The sequence below is a fragment of the Dendronephthya gigantea genome, unplaced genomic scaffold, assembly GCF_004324835.1.
Source record: "Dendronephthya gigantea isolate DGI-Jeju-01 unplaced genomic scaffold, DenGig_1.0 000044F, whole genome shotgun sequence".
Lineage (NCBI taxonomy): Eukaryota > Metazoa > Cnidaria > Anthozoa > Malacalcyonacea > Nephtheidae > Dendronephthya > Dendronephthya gigantea.
This window is the reverse complement of record NW_021163054.1, coordinates 733,273-747,581: the sequence shown is the minus strand read 5'-3', so window position 1 is coordinate 747,581 and position 14,309 is coordinate 733,273. Positions and strand designations below refer to the sequence as shown.

The 14,309-nt window shown below is 36.8% G+C and overlaps 1 protein-coding gene across 1 annotated transcript; it reads left to right on the top strand.

The window, feature by feature from the left end:
* The first annotated feature begins 2,202 nt into the window (after positions 1-2,202).
* On the top strand, positions 2,203-2,736 carry LOC114527391. Its single transcript, XM_028549021.1, has one exon. The coding sequence runs from the start codon at positions 2,203-2,205 to the stop codon at positions 2,734-2,736; it is 534 nt and encodes a 177-aa protein (XP_028404822.1).
* Positions 2,737-14,309: the final 11,573 nt, after the last annotated feature.

The window sequence follows — 14,309 nt, the reverse complement described above, 5'->3', positions numbered from 1 at the left end:
TGATTGCCCTAAGTTGACTTCTGAGAACAAAGATGCTTATATAAAATTTATTGATGACCATGTACAGTGCAACCTCCCAGATAAAAACACCGAAGCAGAGTTATATGAGTTAGTTAGCACTTATCAAAAACATAATCATTCTAAAACCTGCAGAAAATACAAAAATATTAATTGTAGATTTAATTTTGGACAATTTTTTACAAATAGAACAATTGTAGCAGAACCTCTCACTGATGAATTAGATGAGGTAGTCAAAACAAACTTACTTGAAAGACGAATGCAAATTCTGAGCTTGGTTAAACAGAAAATTGATGAGAGTCTTAACCCATCCAAGGCAGATTATGATGCTTCATTAACTGAGACAAACATTTTAAATTCTTTAGAAATCAGTGAAGATCAATATTACTGGGCACTATCCATTTCACCTGATTCAGACTTTGAATTGCATCTTAAAAGGCCTGTAGATAGCTGTTTTATTAATAACTATTTTGTTGCTGGAATTAGAGGTTTTGCAGCAAATGTTGACCTGCAACCTGTTTTCAATCATTATAAATGTATAACATATGTATGTTCATACTTCACAAAAGATGAGACTGAATGTTCACAAGCTATTATAAATGCAGTCAAAGAAGCAAAAGCTGCCAATATGGATGTGAGAGAAAGCTTGAAAAAGGTTGGTGCTGCCTTTCTATCCACAAGAGAAGTGAGCTCGCAAGAATGTGTCTACCGTGCAATGCCTGAACTTTGGTTGAGAAAAATATTCCCCAAAACAGTATTTGTAAACACAAATGTCCCAGAACAGAGGATCCGGATGACTAAAACTCAGCAAGAGCTTGATGAACTAGATGATGATAGTACTGATATATTTAAATCAAATATCATTGAACGTTACATCATTTGACCAACATCTATACCCATAGTTGACAGCATGTGTCTTGCAGAATTTGCTGCATACTACTACAAAGATTATAAAGTAGATTGTGAAACACAAGATGCCCAGCCAGGTCTGCTAACAGATGACATAATTGAAAACCAAAGTACAGTCAGCAATACAATAAAAGGTTTGCCAAAAACAATTAAATTGCTTAACAAAAATGAGTATATGAAATGCCGAAAAGTAAAAGCTGTGTTAAGGTACCATATACACCAAGTAAAGAAAAAAAAACAGAATTATATTTCCACCACCTACTTATGCTTTATTACCCGTGGTGAGATGAAAAGAATTTGTTTGCTTCTGACCAAACATATACATCCAAATTTTATGAAGCTGATGTCCACAAAACTGTCCAATTCAACAGATCAGTATTTGAACCTGATGCAGATGCTATTAGTGAAGCATTTGACCTACTGAAAGTTAACGAAGGCAATGTTGGTCCATCATTTGATGCACTTAATGACCAGGAGAATTCAGATATGCTAGATGAGATACCAGACAATTTAAACCAAAATGAATCATTCAATCAACAGATTCCATCACATCTTGACCCAGCACAATGTAATAATGAGTCCACAGCTGGAGCCATAGCAACATACCACCAACCAACTCAGATATCTGATGATGTTTTATGTCAAAATATCAGATCCCTAAACAAACAACAGCGTCTTGCATATGATATATTCCTCTCATGGTGTCGCAATAAAATGAAGAACTTAAACAGTCTAAAGCCAGTTGAGATAGACCCAATCTATCTGTTCTTGACTGGAGGTGGTGGTGCTGGAAAAAGTCATGTCATTAAGACAATATATCACACAGCAGTTAAGACATTTAAACACCCTCCAGTTAACCCTGAGTTACCAACTGTACTGCTCATGGCACCAACTGGTGTAGCTGCAATAAATATTGATGGCACAACAATTAATACTGGTCTTGCTATCCCTAAAGAAGCTGGTGATATTGTACCACCATTGTCTGACCAAAAGAAGACACAATTAAGATTAACATTGTCTGAGTTAAAACTTATTGTAATAGATGAAATTTCTATGGTAGGAAATACAACTTTACTTCATATCCACCAAAGATTGAAAGATATATTCGGTACACCAAGTTCTATGTTATTTGCTAGAATCTCTATTATAGTTGTAGGTGATCTTTGTCAACTACCACCAATACGTAAGAAATTTGTTTTTGATACTTACAGGAATAATATTTATAATTTATGCCATCCATGGAGAGTATTTCAAATGATAGAGCTTGTTGAAATCATGAGACAAAGAAATGATAAAGCATTTATTGAACTTCTTAACAGAGTAAGAACTGCCACACCAACAAAAAATGATATAAAGGTAATCCAATCAAGATCAATATCTCCAGATGACTCTAATTATCCATCACATGCACTCCATATTTGGGCAGAGAACTCACCCGTTGACAAGCACAACAATGAGAAATTGCAAGAACTTTTTGGACCATTGTTTATTTTAAAGGCTAAAGACCAATTCCCACCAAATGTCAAGAAACAAGATATTGATAGGGTTCTAGCAAGAAAACGATCTGAAACAGGTGGACTTGATTTGGAAATTCATATTAAACAAGGTGCCAGAGTGATGCTCACAACTAATATTAGCATTGCAGATAGACTAATCAATGGACAAATGGGAACTGTCTTCAAAGTTGATGTTAATCCAATTAACCGGAAACCAACTGTTCTTTATATTAAATTTGATGATCCAAATGCTGGTAAAAATCTTCTAAATGCCACTAGCAATGTGTTGGCAACATCAAGTTGTCCCAATTGAACCTGTGTTGGCAAAGATCAAGATTAGGCCAGGTAAACCATCATCTCCAGAAATACAGAGAGTACAATTTCCTGTGACACTAGCTTGGGCATGTACTGTACATAAAGTTCAAGGTTTAACACTTGATCAAGTGGTAGTCAGCACTGAGTTAGTAAAACAGAGAGCATTTAACTATGGACAAATTTATGTTGCCTTAAGCAGAGCAACGTCTATACAAGGTCTATATATTTTAGGGGAGATTGCAAGTAAAGATATCAAAACAAATCCAAAAGTTCTTGAAGAATATGAGAGACTGAGGAAAGAGTCTATTGTTTGTCATCCAGTCACTACCTTGCAACATGATAGTGAAGCTGTAACCATAACACTTTTAAATATCAGATCTCTTAAAAAACATTGCATTGATATTAAATGTGATTCAAGACTTTTTACTAGTGATGTTATAGCCCTTACTGAAACTCAGTTGGTTCCATCTGATTGCGACAATGGAATTATTGATACCCTTTGTCCCTTTAAACTGTATCGCCAAGACCATGTCAGTGATAAGTATTCAAGTATGGCAATCTGCTCAAGAAATACTGTTGATGTCAGAGATTTTGAATATTTCCCTTCACTAAATGCAATGAAATATGAAGTGGTTAACAACTTTTCTAATGGGACACAAAATGTTCTTCTCCTCTACCGAAAACAGAACTCTAATGTCTCACAATACATAGAATGTTTAAGATATCTCCTCACAAGTAGTACAGTTGATATAGTTCTTGGGGATTTTAATATTAATTACTTTAATGATAATCAAGTTGAACATCTTAAATCATTAATGGAGTCTTTGAATTATATTCAAATTGTAGCAAAGTCAACATTTGTATCTTCTGGAAGCCTATTAGATCATGTCTACATCAGATCAACAGCAGTTCAAATAATTGAAAATGATGTCGTCAGTGTTTATTATTCAGATCATGATGCTGTGAAACTTACAATTATCTCTAAATCCTAAGCTATTATTTTAAAATTTCAATTACTGTATACCAAGACTACTGCACCTACTGTGACATACAAAAAAAAAGAAAATGTTATCCCACTGTAACTGTAACCGTTGTGATGCTGCTCTGCCAATATGGTTAACCATCAGTCTTCTACATTATGACCTATACAGACTATTAACAATCTCTAAGGTTTAACTGTTTTTTTGTACTTTTTAACTGGTTTTTTGTACTTTTCAGTCTTGTTTGATGTTTTTATAAGTAAGCGGCCTAGCACAACCAGAACCAAAGCACCACTTAATGGTGTGTGTACTGGTATCAGTCCTGAAAAGGATTGATACATCAGTCCTGAAAAGGACTGATACAAAACCTACATACATGGGCATCACCGACCCCATGATGACAAGTGACAACACATGGTAAGTATATTGTGTGGTTATCATTATTAAGCAATGTAATGTGTCACAGGCCTGTCAAAGTTTAATATTCTTTGTCATAAAAGCAAATTGATTGCAATGCTGTTAAGTCTAATCATATTTTCCATGTATTTTACAGACATCAAATTAATAAGTTCAATAACTGTATGGAACTTCTGACACCATCTACACTGCCGAGCCAAAAGGGGTACGATGAACTCCATTCAAACATTACTGCTTCAGTATAATTTATGTGGAGATGGTATGTTGTGCCAAACAATGAAACAATTTTACAAACGTTGAACCCTGGCCTTGTGACACCATCTACAGTTTGCTTAGGCAAAACGGATATGATGAACTCCATTCAGACCAAACATTTCTGCTTCAGTGTACCATGGAGATATTTCTGCTTCAGTGTACATGGAGATGGGACAATATTGTGTCACACAATGGAACAATTTTACAATTGTTCAACCTGTGGTGCTCCCTTACTGACACTATCTAAACTGTCGAGCAAAAAGGGGTATGATGAACCCCATTAAAACCAAACATTTCTGCTTCACTCTACATAGATGGTACATTGTGCCACATAATGGGACAATTTTACAATGGTTGACATGTTGTGTTGCCTGGTCATATTATCATAAACTCTATTTCCTGTTCATTCAAACCAAACATTCCCGCTTCACCAGACATGGTCTATTCAGTTTTGTCCATATACCAGGTGTCAAATGGTTGAAGCAGTCCTGTACAGTACTATCCATTTGAATTTGATACTGTGCTTAGATGCTATTGGATTATAATAAACTGTACTTCACTGTTCATTTAAATCAAACCCTGCATATGGTCTAGCTGGTGTGGTCAGCAAACACTATTACCTAATTACTACAACATGGTCAAGGTACTGAGTGTCATCAATGTGTGTCCCTATGTCCAAAGTGATTAGGAGTGAAAATTCCTAGACCAATCAAAGCATTATTATTATTCATGAAGCAGACTTATATATACAATGGTTGAATCTGTACTATCAATTTCAATGTCATGCTGTGAATGTCAAAGTGTTTGGACACATGGCTATCAAACATGAATATTCATCCATTGACTGTGTGGACATCTGAACTGTAGCAATCAAACCAGCTAATACAGTGGTTCAATTTTTACAACCTGAATTTTGGGCTGCCTACTATCTGTGCTTATTGTACAGTGGATGTTAGAACATTATTATACTATATTCACCATTAATTCAAACAGAACATTACTTGGCCATTCTGCCTGGAAATGTAACTTTTCTACTGATAACATTCTACTGAACAATATAGACTACCCCATCATTTGAATCTGAAAAAATATAGTGAACTAAATCTATGTACTGTATCATACACTATGTAGCAATAAAAAATCATTGTTGTCACATAAATTTCCTAGGTTGTTCATGTTTACCAATTATAAATAATTTTTTTATTAAATTAAGTTTTGCAGTATGAATCCATATTTATATGCATTGTTATTGTTGTTAAATGCAACTCACACCACATCATTGCCAGACTTTTTATACTAGACAGATTTTAAACAAACATATTATAACAAGACTTTATTATTTTTATGAAACAATTTCGAAAAAAATAACATGAACTGCTCATATAAAATATCTTCCCTACTTGTAAACTCCGTTGACCTTGGCTTAGAAAAAGTTAGACATAAATGGTCTGATTAACATCAATTGTAACTTTTAAATAAGACTTCTGTATCAGGAAAGGTATTCACAGGTTAAATCAACTTGAAATCACTTTCAGTTAATTCATTTTTACTGTTAGCTCCTTTGATAAACAATTTTCTCCTCATTTGTATATTATAATAAATATTTGTAATATAAATTCAATTGAGTAATTAATAGTACTTTCACCTCTTGAAAATCTTTCCTCTACAGACTGAATATATATAAAGAACATCTCAACAATTCTACATTTTACTATTCATTATTTCATAGTCACTTTAAATAGTATAATTTCTCTTTTATATACCCAGAATTTTTACAACAAAGATACCAATAAAAAAAGGCTAACCAAAATACTAGTACAACATTTAACGATGTCATTAACAAAAAATATAAACTTGAAGCAAATAAACAGTGGACCAGGTCACAACATGTGAAATGTCAATAAGCATACTACTCAGTCTACTGTCACCTCAACTGTGCAAAACATGACAAAATAATCGTACCATTACGAACAGTTTATTCAACTTCGTGTGCCGTAACTATATCACTCGTGGCAACCAACTGATCCTCAAGACCTGCACTTTCAATTTCCTCCAAGTGACTGTTTGTCGAGCACCCCGCTGAGCTTTCACCACTTTCATCAACTTTCGCTAGATCGTCAATGATATTCCGCGTGTTATATTTGATTCGCAAACCGGTAAGATCTAGAATGCTATCCGTTAACTGGTCGTCGTCTTTCTTAGTGGGCTCGTTGATAACTTTTCCCAAAACTCCCTCAAACACAGTTAACGATAAGGGTGGTTTCTGGGCTTCCTCCAAGATCGTGAACCGAACGGATATCGATTTGGGACAATCCACCACGCGCATTCGGCATTTACAACTGTCGCAAGTAATTGATTTTCCATTAACACTTCACTGGAGTTTCTTCTGACAGTCAAGACGCTTACATTTCAGAAAACGATCGATGTTTTCAATCTCCTCGATGCGATCAACAACCACCACTTTCATCTCCTTTAACTCATCAAGAAGAGTTTTACTCTCAGTCTCATCTAACTGCTCCATTCCTTCCTCTTTCATTTCCAGAAAATTGGAATCTTTTGTAGAAGTTAAGCGTTTCTTGCCATTATACAGACGAACTCTAACGTTCGAAACACTGTAAACATTTCCTGATACAACCTACATTGCAAAAGTGGAATTTAACAACTATTTTGTGCCAAACGGAGAAAGCAACGTTATTTTTACCTTTCTCGGCTTAACATTTAAAGTCATTAATATAGTTTACTACCAGAACAATTACAATAATATACGGCCTGACGACCACAACGCCACATTATAGCCTAGCCTCCTCCGTGCTACAAGACAGGACTACATTAACTGAGTAAAAAAAGTAAACTTTTATTTTCTAGTTTAATATCAAGAGAGTCAAACCTCTCCGAGGTCAGTGCCAGCAGGAAAACTTGTTCCATACCTATTTACCCATTTTCCACTTGCAATGGAGTTTAACTATACATTTGAAATCGAAACGTTTCTATAAGTAATCTATACTACCTAAAAACAAGGCAGCCTGCGCGAAGAGTTTTCCGTAAAATGGACAATACTAGTTTTAATATTACCTTGTAGATGTCATTCTCCCACAGCGAAAGATTTACAAGCGCCGTACCATCATTAATCACCGACTTCTTCATTTTCAGTTTGCCAGCGCCTCTGATTTCGATTTGTTCATCAGTGGTTATCTTCCCCACTACTTCCCCTACCAATTGATTCGCTTTGATCGACTCCATCACTGTCTTCAGAGAAACTCTCGTGCTTGACAACGAAGGCTCATATTGGTAGTCGCATTCATGAGGACTGGCGCCCGATATCTTTGTCAAGTTGTTAATTTTCACGGACGGTTGGCCGCAAAACTCTGCCTTTACATAATGACTGATCTTCAGCGGACTCATGTTGACAGCTGCCTCCTCCAATATCTTTCTTTTTGTGCGAGAAAACACACACACCATTTACATGATCATCTTTTAGTTGTATTTCAAACTCGCTGTATTCTGCTTTCTTGCCTTTTTTTACAGGCGAAAGCCGATGGACATAGCCCACAAGTTGATTCATTTGAGACATGGTAACGTTCAGTACGGTGTGCGCGCAAAAAGAGACCACACCTGCAACGTGACTCTAGTGTTATGCGTCTGATTTCCCATCACGTGTTACAATCAGTGATCACTATTGGTCACTCTCCATCCGGGCATCGCATGTTAAGACCATGAAGAGCTCGTGATCAGAGCGTCACCAGCGCATGTCACTTTTTATAACAATAAAGTCTGTTCATTGTTTACAAATGCCAACTGACAAGTCACAGTAATCGATGTAAATAAATATAAAGTCGGAATATGAATATGACATATTCACTTTAAAATAATGGCAGCTTTAGATGGACCCATAACATTAATTTTAGTTGTCCGAAACAGATCTCCAGTCCTTCACGAGAGTTTAAGCATTCTCAGTATTCAAACCAACACGTTGAAACATTGTGAGGCTGGCAATGTCTGATCAATATTGTTATATATCAGCTGGTTTCAACAACATTGTTCAAGCTACAAGTGTTAAACAACGTTGTTCTAACAATATACAAAAAGCACACACTGTGTGCATGTGTTCGCTCTGCAAATTGATAGACTAGGCATGTATGTACCCTTGTCGTAATGATTTTAAGATTTTAACTTGCAATGATATTATAGAGAAACAGTCAACTGTGCGTTTCTATAGTTCAAATTTTATTTGCTCGGTATCCCAATTGTTATTTCCTGCTAAACGCAAACAAGCATGGGGGGAGACAAAAGCTCTTCTCAGAGCCTTTTTGGTGGCGAAGTCCAGGGCTTTCGAGTTTTCCCTTAAGCACTCCTGTCCGCATTGGGGACTTCAGCAATCTCTTCAATTCTGCTTTGATTGATGTCACTCTGCTGTGCCCAATTCACTTTCGTCTATTTTGTTTCGACACTATCGACATTGACGACGATTAAACGGGGTCTGTCTATACTTCGCCGGATTATGTCATAACGGCTTGCTTGCGTCTTTATTTATTTACAGCAATGGCATAACGGCCTGCTTTGAATTTGGTAAACAGCGGTACAACCGCTTGCTTTTCAACTTTACCAGTAGCGCAACGCTTGCTTTGTATGTGGTCCTACACGTACAATCAGTACCTGGCCGCAAACAATCAGAATCAGTCCAAGCACAAAAGCTCGAAGAACAAACAGAGGCGATGTTCGAGAAATAACGTACACCTATTCACAACTTGAAAATTCACAAATTCACAAAACAAACGGCAGCACTTAGATCGCTTGCCCTACGCGCGACGAAGTTCTGCATCTGTTGCGTTACGATCGTACGCGCCTCGCGGTAGACAATATGTCTAGCGTGTACATTTCTTTCCTGCAGTGTATCGAAATTAATTATCTGGGGCCGGTTGTATGAAAGCCGGATAGCGCTATCCACCGGATAATGATTTTTTCAACCGTTCTAAAAATGCTCGAAAAGCGATAAAATTTCATTTTTGGAACCAGCAATTATTAAAGAAGATACTCGATTTAGGAATACTAAGATTCAATCAAAGTTATAACAAGGCAACGGGCGATATTAAAGCGATTGAAAAAACCACTATCCGGTGGATAGCTCTCTCCGGCTTTCATACAACCGGCCCCTGCTGCAGATGTTGTAGACAATAATATTGTTACATTTTCGCGTGCGGCCATATTTAACGCCAATCAATGACTATAAGTACACTGACACTTTCAAAGTTATATATAATGGTATATTATATTATAGTATATATAACTCGGGAAACGGATTTCGCGAATGTTTGCATGTATAGACTGCAGGCACGCTATGTAAATAGTAAGGTTATCAATTCAACCGACTTTCGACAGAAAGCTGCTGCGCGCGCAGGAGGCGACAGCTTTCAATAGAAGAAAAAAATTCAAAACAAAAAACTTCAAATTTAAATCAAAACTTCACCATCAAACTCAAGCCAGGAAGCTTGAGAAATAAATCATTCCTCGTCATGGTGATGATTCAGCGTTTCGCTTTCAGCCAGCAAGGAGTGTCGCTGTCACGTTGATATGCGCATCCCCGTGTTTTGGGTATCCCCATGCTTAGATCCCTAGTGATATGCGCATCCCCGGTGGGCATGCTGAAACACTGAATGTCAATGACTATAATAGGTGACGCTCCTCATGAGTCATGCACGCGAGGTTAATGCCTAGCAGGCATCTTGTTTTATACAATGTGCCTAGATTGTGACTAAAATAGCTGAAGTGAACTTGTAGCTTTAATATTTTGTTTTAATGATTATCTTTTGTGATTGTTCACAATACACATAATTGATTTTGAAATAAATTTGCCGTTGAATGTCTGTAGTGTACTCAAATTTCGTGATGCTGTCGTGATGTTTTATGGTTTTAGCTGTTTTTTATACGAAATAGTTTATGCCAATAGCTGTGCCAATAGTTTGTGATGGCCCTTGGTGGCTTACAATCTGTTCACGATGCTTTAATGCTTGCCAGAGAAAAGCAGTATATTTCTAATACCGAATTTATTTTGCTGTTTGAATATAATTTATCCAAACCATTATTTCCATACTGGAAATTTGAATCATTTGATCTGGATTCTTGGGATGATGAAGAATGCAAGATTGAGCTGAGATTTGCCAAGTCACACCTGGCCTTGTTACAGCGTTTGCTCAGAATTCCTGACAAGATCACTTGCCAGCAAGGAACTACATGCTCTGGTAGAGAAGGACTATGCATCTTTCTTAAACGACTAGCTTACCCATGCAGGTATTCCGACATGGCTATTCGTTTTGGTAGAAACCCATCCGAGATATGCCTCATATTTAATAAGGTTCTAGAATTGGTCTATGATGCAAACCATCACCGCCTGGAGAGTTGGAATCAACCTTTTTTGTCACAAGAGCTGCTACAGACTTGTGCTGATGCAGTACATGACAAGGGTGCCCCATTGGAAAACTGCTTTGGATTTATTGATGGCACAGTTCGCCCAATAGCTCGTCCAAAAACTACCAGAGAGAAGTGTACAATGGTCACAAGAGGGTGCATTCGATTAAATTTCAGAGTGTTGTACTGCCGAATGGTCTTATTGCTAATCTTGCTGGGCCTTATGAAGGTAAAAGACATGATAGTACAATGCTTCGTGAGTCACAGCTGCTAGCTTCTTTAAGGGAGGTTGCCTTCTACAACAACCAACCACTCTGTCTTTATGGTGATCCAGCCTACCCATTGGGGATACATTTGCAAGCACCATTTAGAAATAGGGAGCTTACACCTGAAATGAGGGAGTTTAACAAAGCTATGAGTGCTGTGAGAGTCTCGGTGGAGTGGATGTTTGGTAACATCACGAAATATTTTAGCTTTGTGGATTTTAAAAGGCAGATGAAAGTACATTTAACTGCAATCGGAAAGATCTATTGTGCCTCTGCATTACTCCAGAATGCCCATACCTGTCTGTATGAGAATATTGTCTCTCAAACATTTCAGCTGCAACCACCAACAATTTATGAATATTTTTGGTGATATTTCACTAACAATGTCTCATGGCTGTAGCTTTGGGAGGGAATAGTTGAGAAGAGTGACATCCCTCTGATATTGGCTGACCTGTCACCAAAATGACAAATTTATTGGCAAATCATTCTATACTCTGCCAAAAATATTTCAGTGACTCAGATCAAAAGTAATAGTTACAGCAAAACATATAAATAACACTGCATTAATTAGAAAGTTTGAGAAAAATGGTATATCTACCAAAAATTTTGCCCCCCCCCCTTTCAACAATTTTGGTAAAGGAAATGTTATTTCTGGGCAGATTATGACATAGACATAGACAGATATAGACAAAATATTACACATTAATTAATTGGCATGAAGAGTTTGACCTTTAAATAAAGTTGTAAACCTGTTTTTGAAACTGTTCAAAATAATTGACTTAATTCACAATTTAAAACTTGTGTTGTAAATAATTACATATTATAATACCTCAATGTTATGTATTTAAAACTTTTTTTCAAACAGTTTTCCCAAAATTTGTGTTTGCTGTTGCTGTTGTTGCATCATAGCCATCATTTGTTGTTGCATAAATTTAAATTCTTGCTGTTGTTGTTGTTGCTGCTGTTGTTGTTGCTGCATTTGCTGCTGAAGGTATTGTTCTGAAAGCTTCATCTGCATTCCAAATTGCTGTTGTGTTTGCTGCATCACTTGCAGAATTTCCAAATGTTGCATCCTCTGTGCGTCCGTATGTTCTCTTTTCTCAGTTTCCTTCACCCTTTTTTCTTCTTTCTCCAACTCTATCCTTTCTTGTAACCATTCCATCATCTCCCCTGATTTTCTTCTCTTTTGTGTTGCTGCACCACTTTCACTTGTTTCTCCCAACCTTTTTCTTGTTTGCCCGACCCTCTCCATCGCTCTCTTCCTTATTTCCAATGCTTGTTCTTTTTCATTCTCAATCCTTTGATTTTTAGCCTCTGTCTCATTTTCCATCAACCGATCAGTGTCGTCTTCCATATCACTCAATTCTTCCAGCAACATTTCGTCTTCAGTCAGCTCAGCACCACCTTCACCTGTTGATCTCTCTTCTCTGGCCATTCTAGCTCGATATCTTTTTGATATCATCTTATAGTGGTCTCTTACTGCCCTTGATGTGACATCTTGACCCATAGCACTCATGTTGTCAGCCACCTTTTGCCACTGCATTCCCCGTTCCCTCAACCTCTGCTTGTGGAAAAGAACACCCTCTGCGGCAACCTCTTTCAGCAATTCAAGGTCTTTTGCTTTTGACCAAACCATACTGCACCTAGTAAAATATTTAATCACAATACTAGCAATATAAATAGCATTGTACTCTAGTCAGACATCATACCATTGATACCAACAACTTCGTAATAATTTTAATAATTTTGCAGGTCGGATTTTTAGTTACCTTTTTTTTGGGCAGTCACCTTCCTTGTCTTCCATAGCAAGAGAATTAGCTGTAAAAAATCACAGTTATCTTTAGTTTATATCTTTGTATAGTAATTACTAAATTACAGCAAATTAACAAGGTACTAGTACACTAAATCGATGTTTAATACTAAAATAATATGAAAAGCGATATATAAAAACTATGAAAACTATCTCTGAAAACAAAAGTAAAACCGTATGCCCAAACATTACGGCATTAAGCGAATTCGTGGTTTATGTTTTTGAGTTTACACTGTGACTGTATATATGTTTGTTTATATAACCAAATACCGAAACCACTGCAAAACTGGAAACAAATTTTGCCAAGTAAATTATGCAAATTAAATCAGCTTGATCTGCATAATATACGAAATCAACAAGGACAGTAATTTGTAACAAAGAATAAATTATGACTTTTATTCCTTTACATACCTTTTTTCAGGAACAAAATAAACAAAAAAACTTGACGTCCTAGGCAGGACGTGAAAACTTGCTTTTGCCGTCCTGAAAATCACGCCATATTTTCGCGCCATATTACGCTATTCAACGTCCTCTTGACGTCCGCGTCCTCAATCTAAATCTGTCTAATAATTCCTGGAAGACCGGCTCGCGGCCAAATCGTGTCCGCAAAAACATGGCGGATTTTGAGCTTTGCTGACGCCACATGGTTCCTTTTGCTCATGGTGGCTACCACTGACATACCGCGATACAAGGGGAAAAACTGTGTCCATCTCCCTCCTGGTTTTTATGAAAATATTTGAATACTTTTATTCATCTTTTTCGCTTCGCGTTTTTAAAATAACGATAAGAGAAAATGCCTTTTTGCTGCGCTTTTGGGTGCCACAATTCTTTTAACAAGGAAAAAAACTTTTCCTCTCACCGGTAAGTTTCCTCAATACAATATTAAATATTACTTGTAGTTTCAATAAACACATAAATAGTTTTTTTCACAAATGTAATACCGGTGTAGCGGTCTGAGATTGTCACCGTGCTGAGATTGTATTGTCACTACTGCGCATGCTCTGTTTGTTAGTGTGCCTGCGATTAATACGGTCCGTGCTGAGATTGTATCAATCGTAAGCAATCGCATATTTGTTTAATTGCGAACACGTGTTTTGAAAATTTGGAAGTTATTTTCGGCATTTTTCTGGAGGAATCTTTTGCTCATTGTCATCCTTCTCGTTGGTATTTTGTGAATTAAAGATACTTGAAGATTGTGCATTCTACAGGTGAGCATTTTTCGCTAAAATATCTTTCTGTCTTAATATAATGGAGATGTATGAAGTAAGCTTGCACAAGCTGCACTAAGTGTGTTTATATTGACAGATTCGAATTATATTTGTTACTACAATCCCTATATAGATTCCTTTTTGTTGTAGTTCTCGGAAACGATGCCTGCTAATATTGTTGGTTCGTGCGATATCCTACCTTCTGGCACCTCTCAAAATACTGGTGAGTCTAA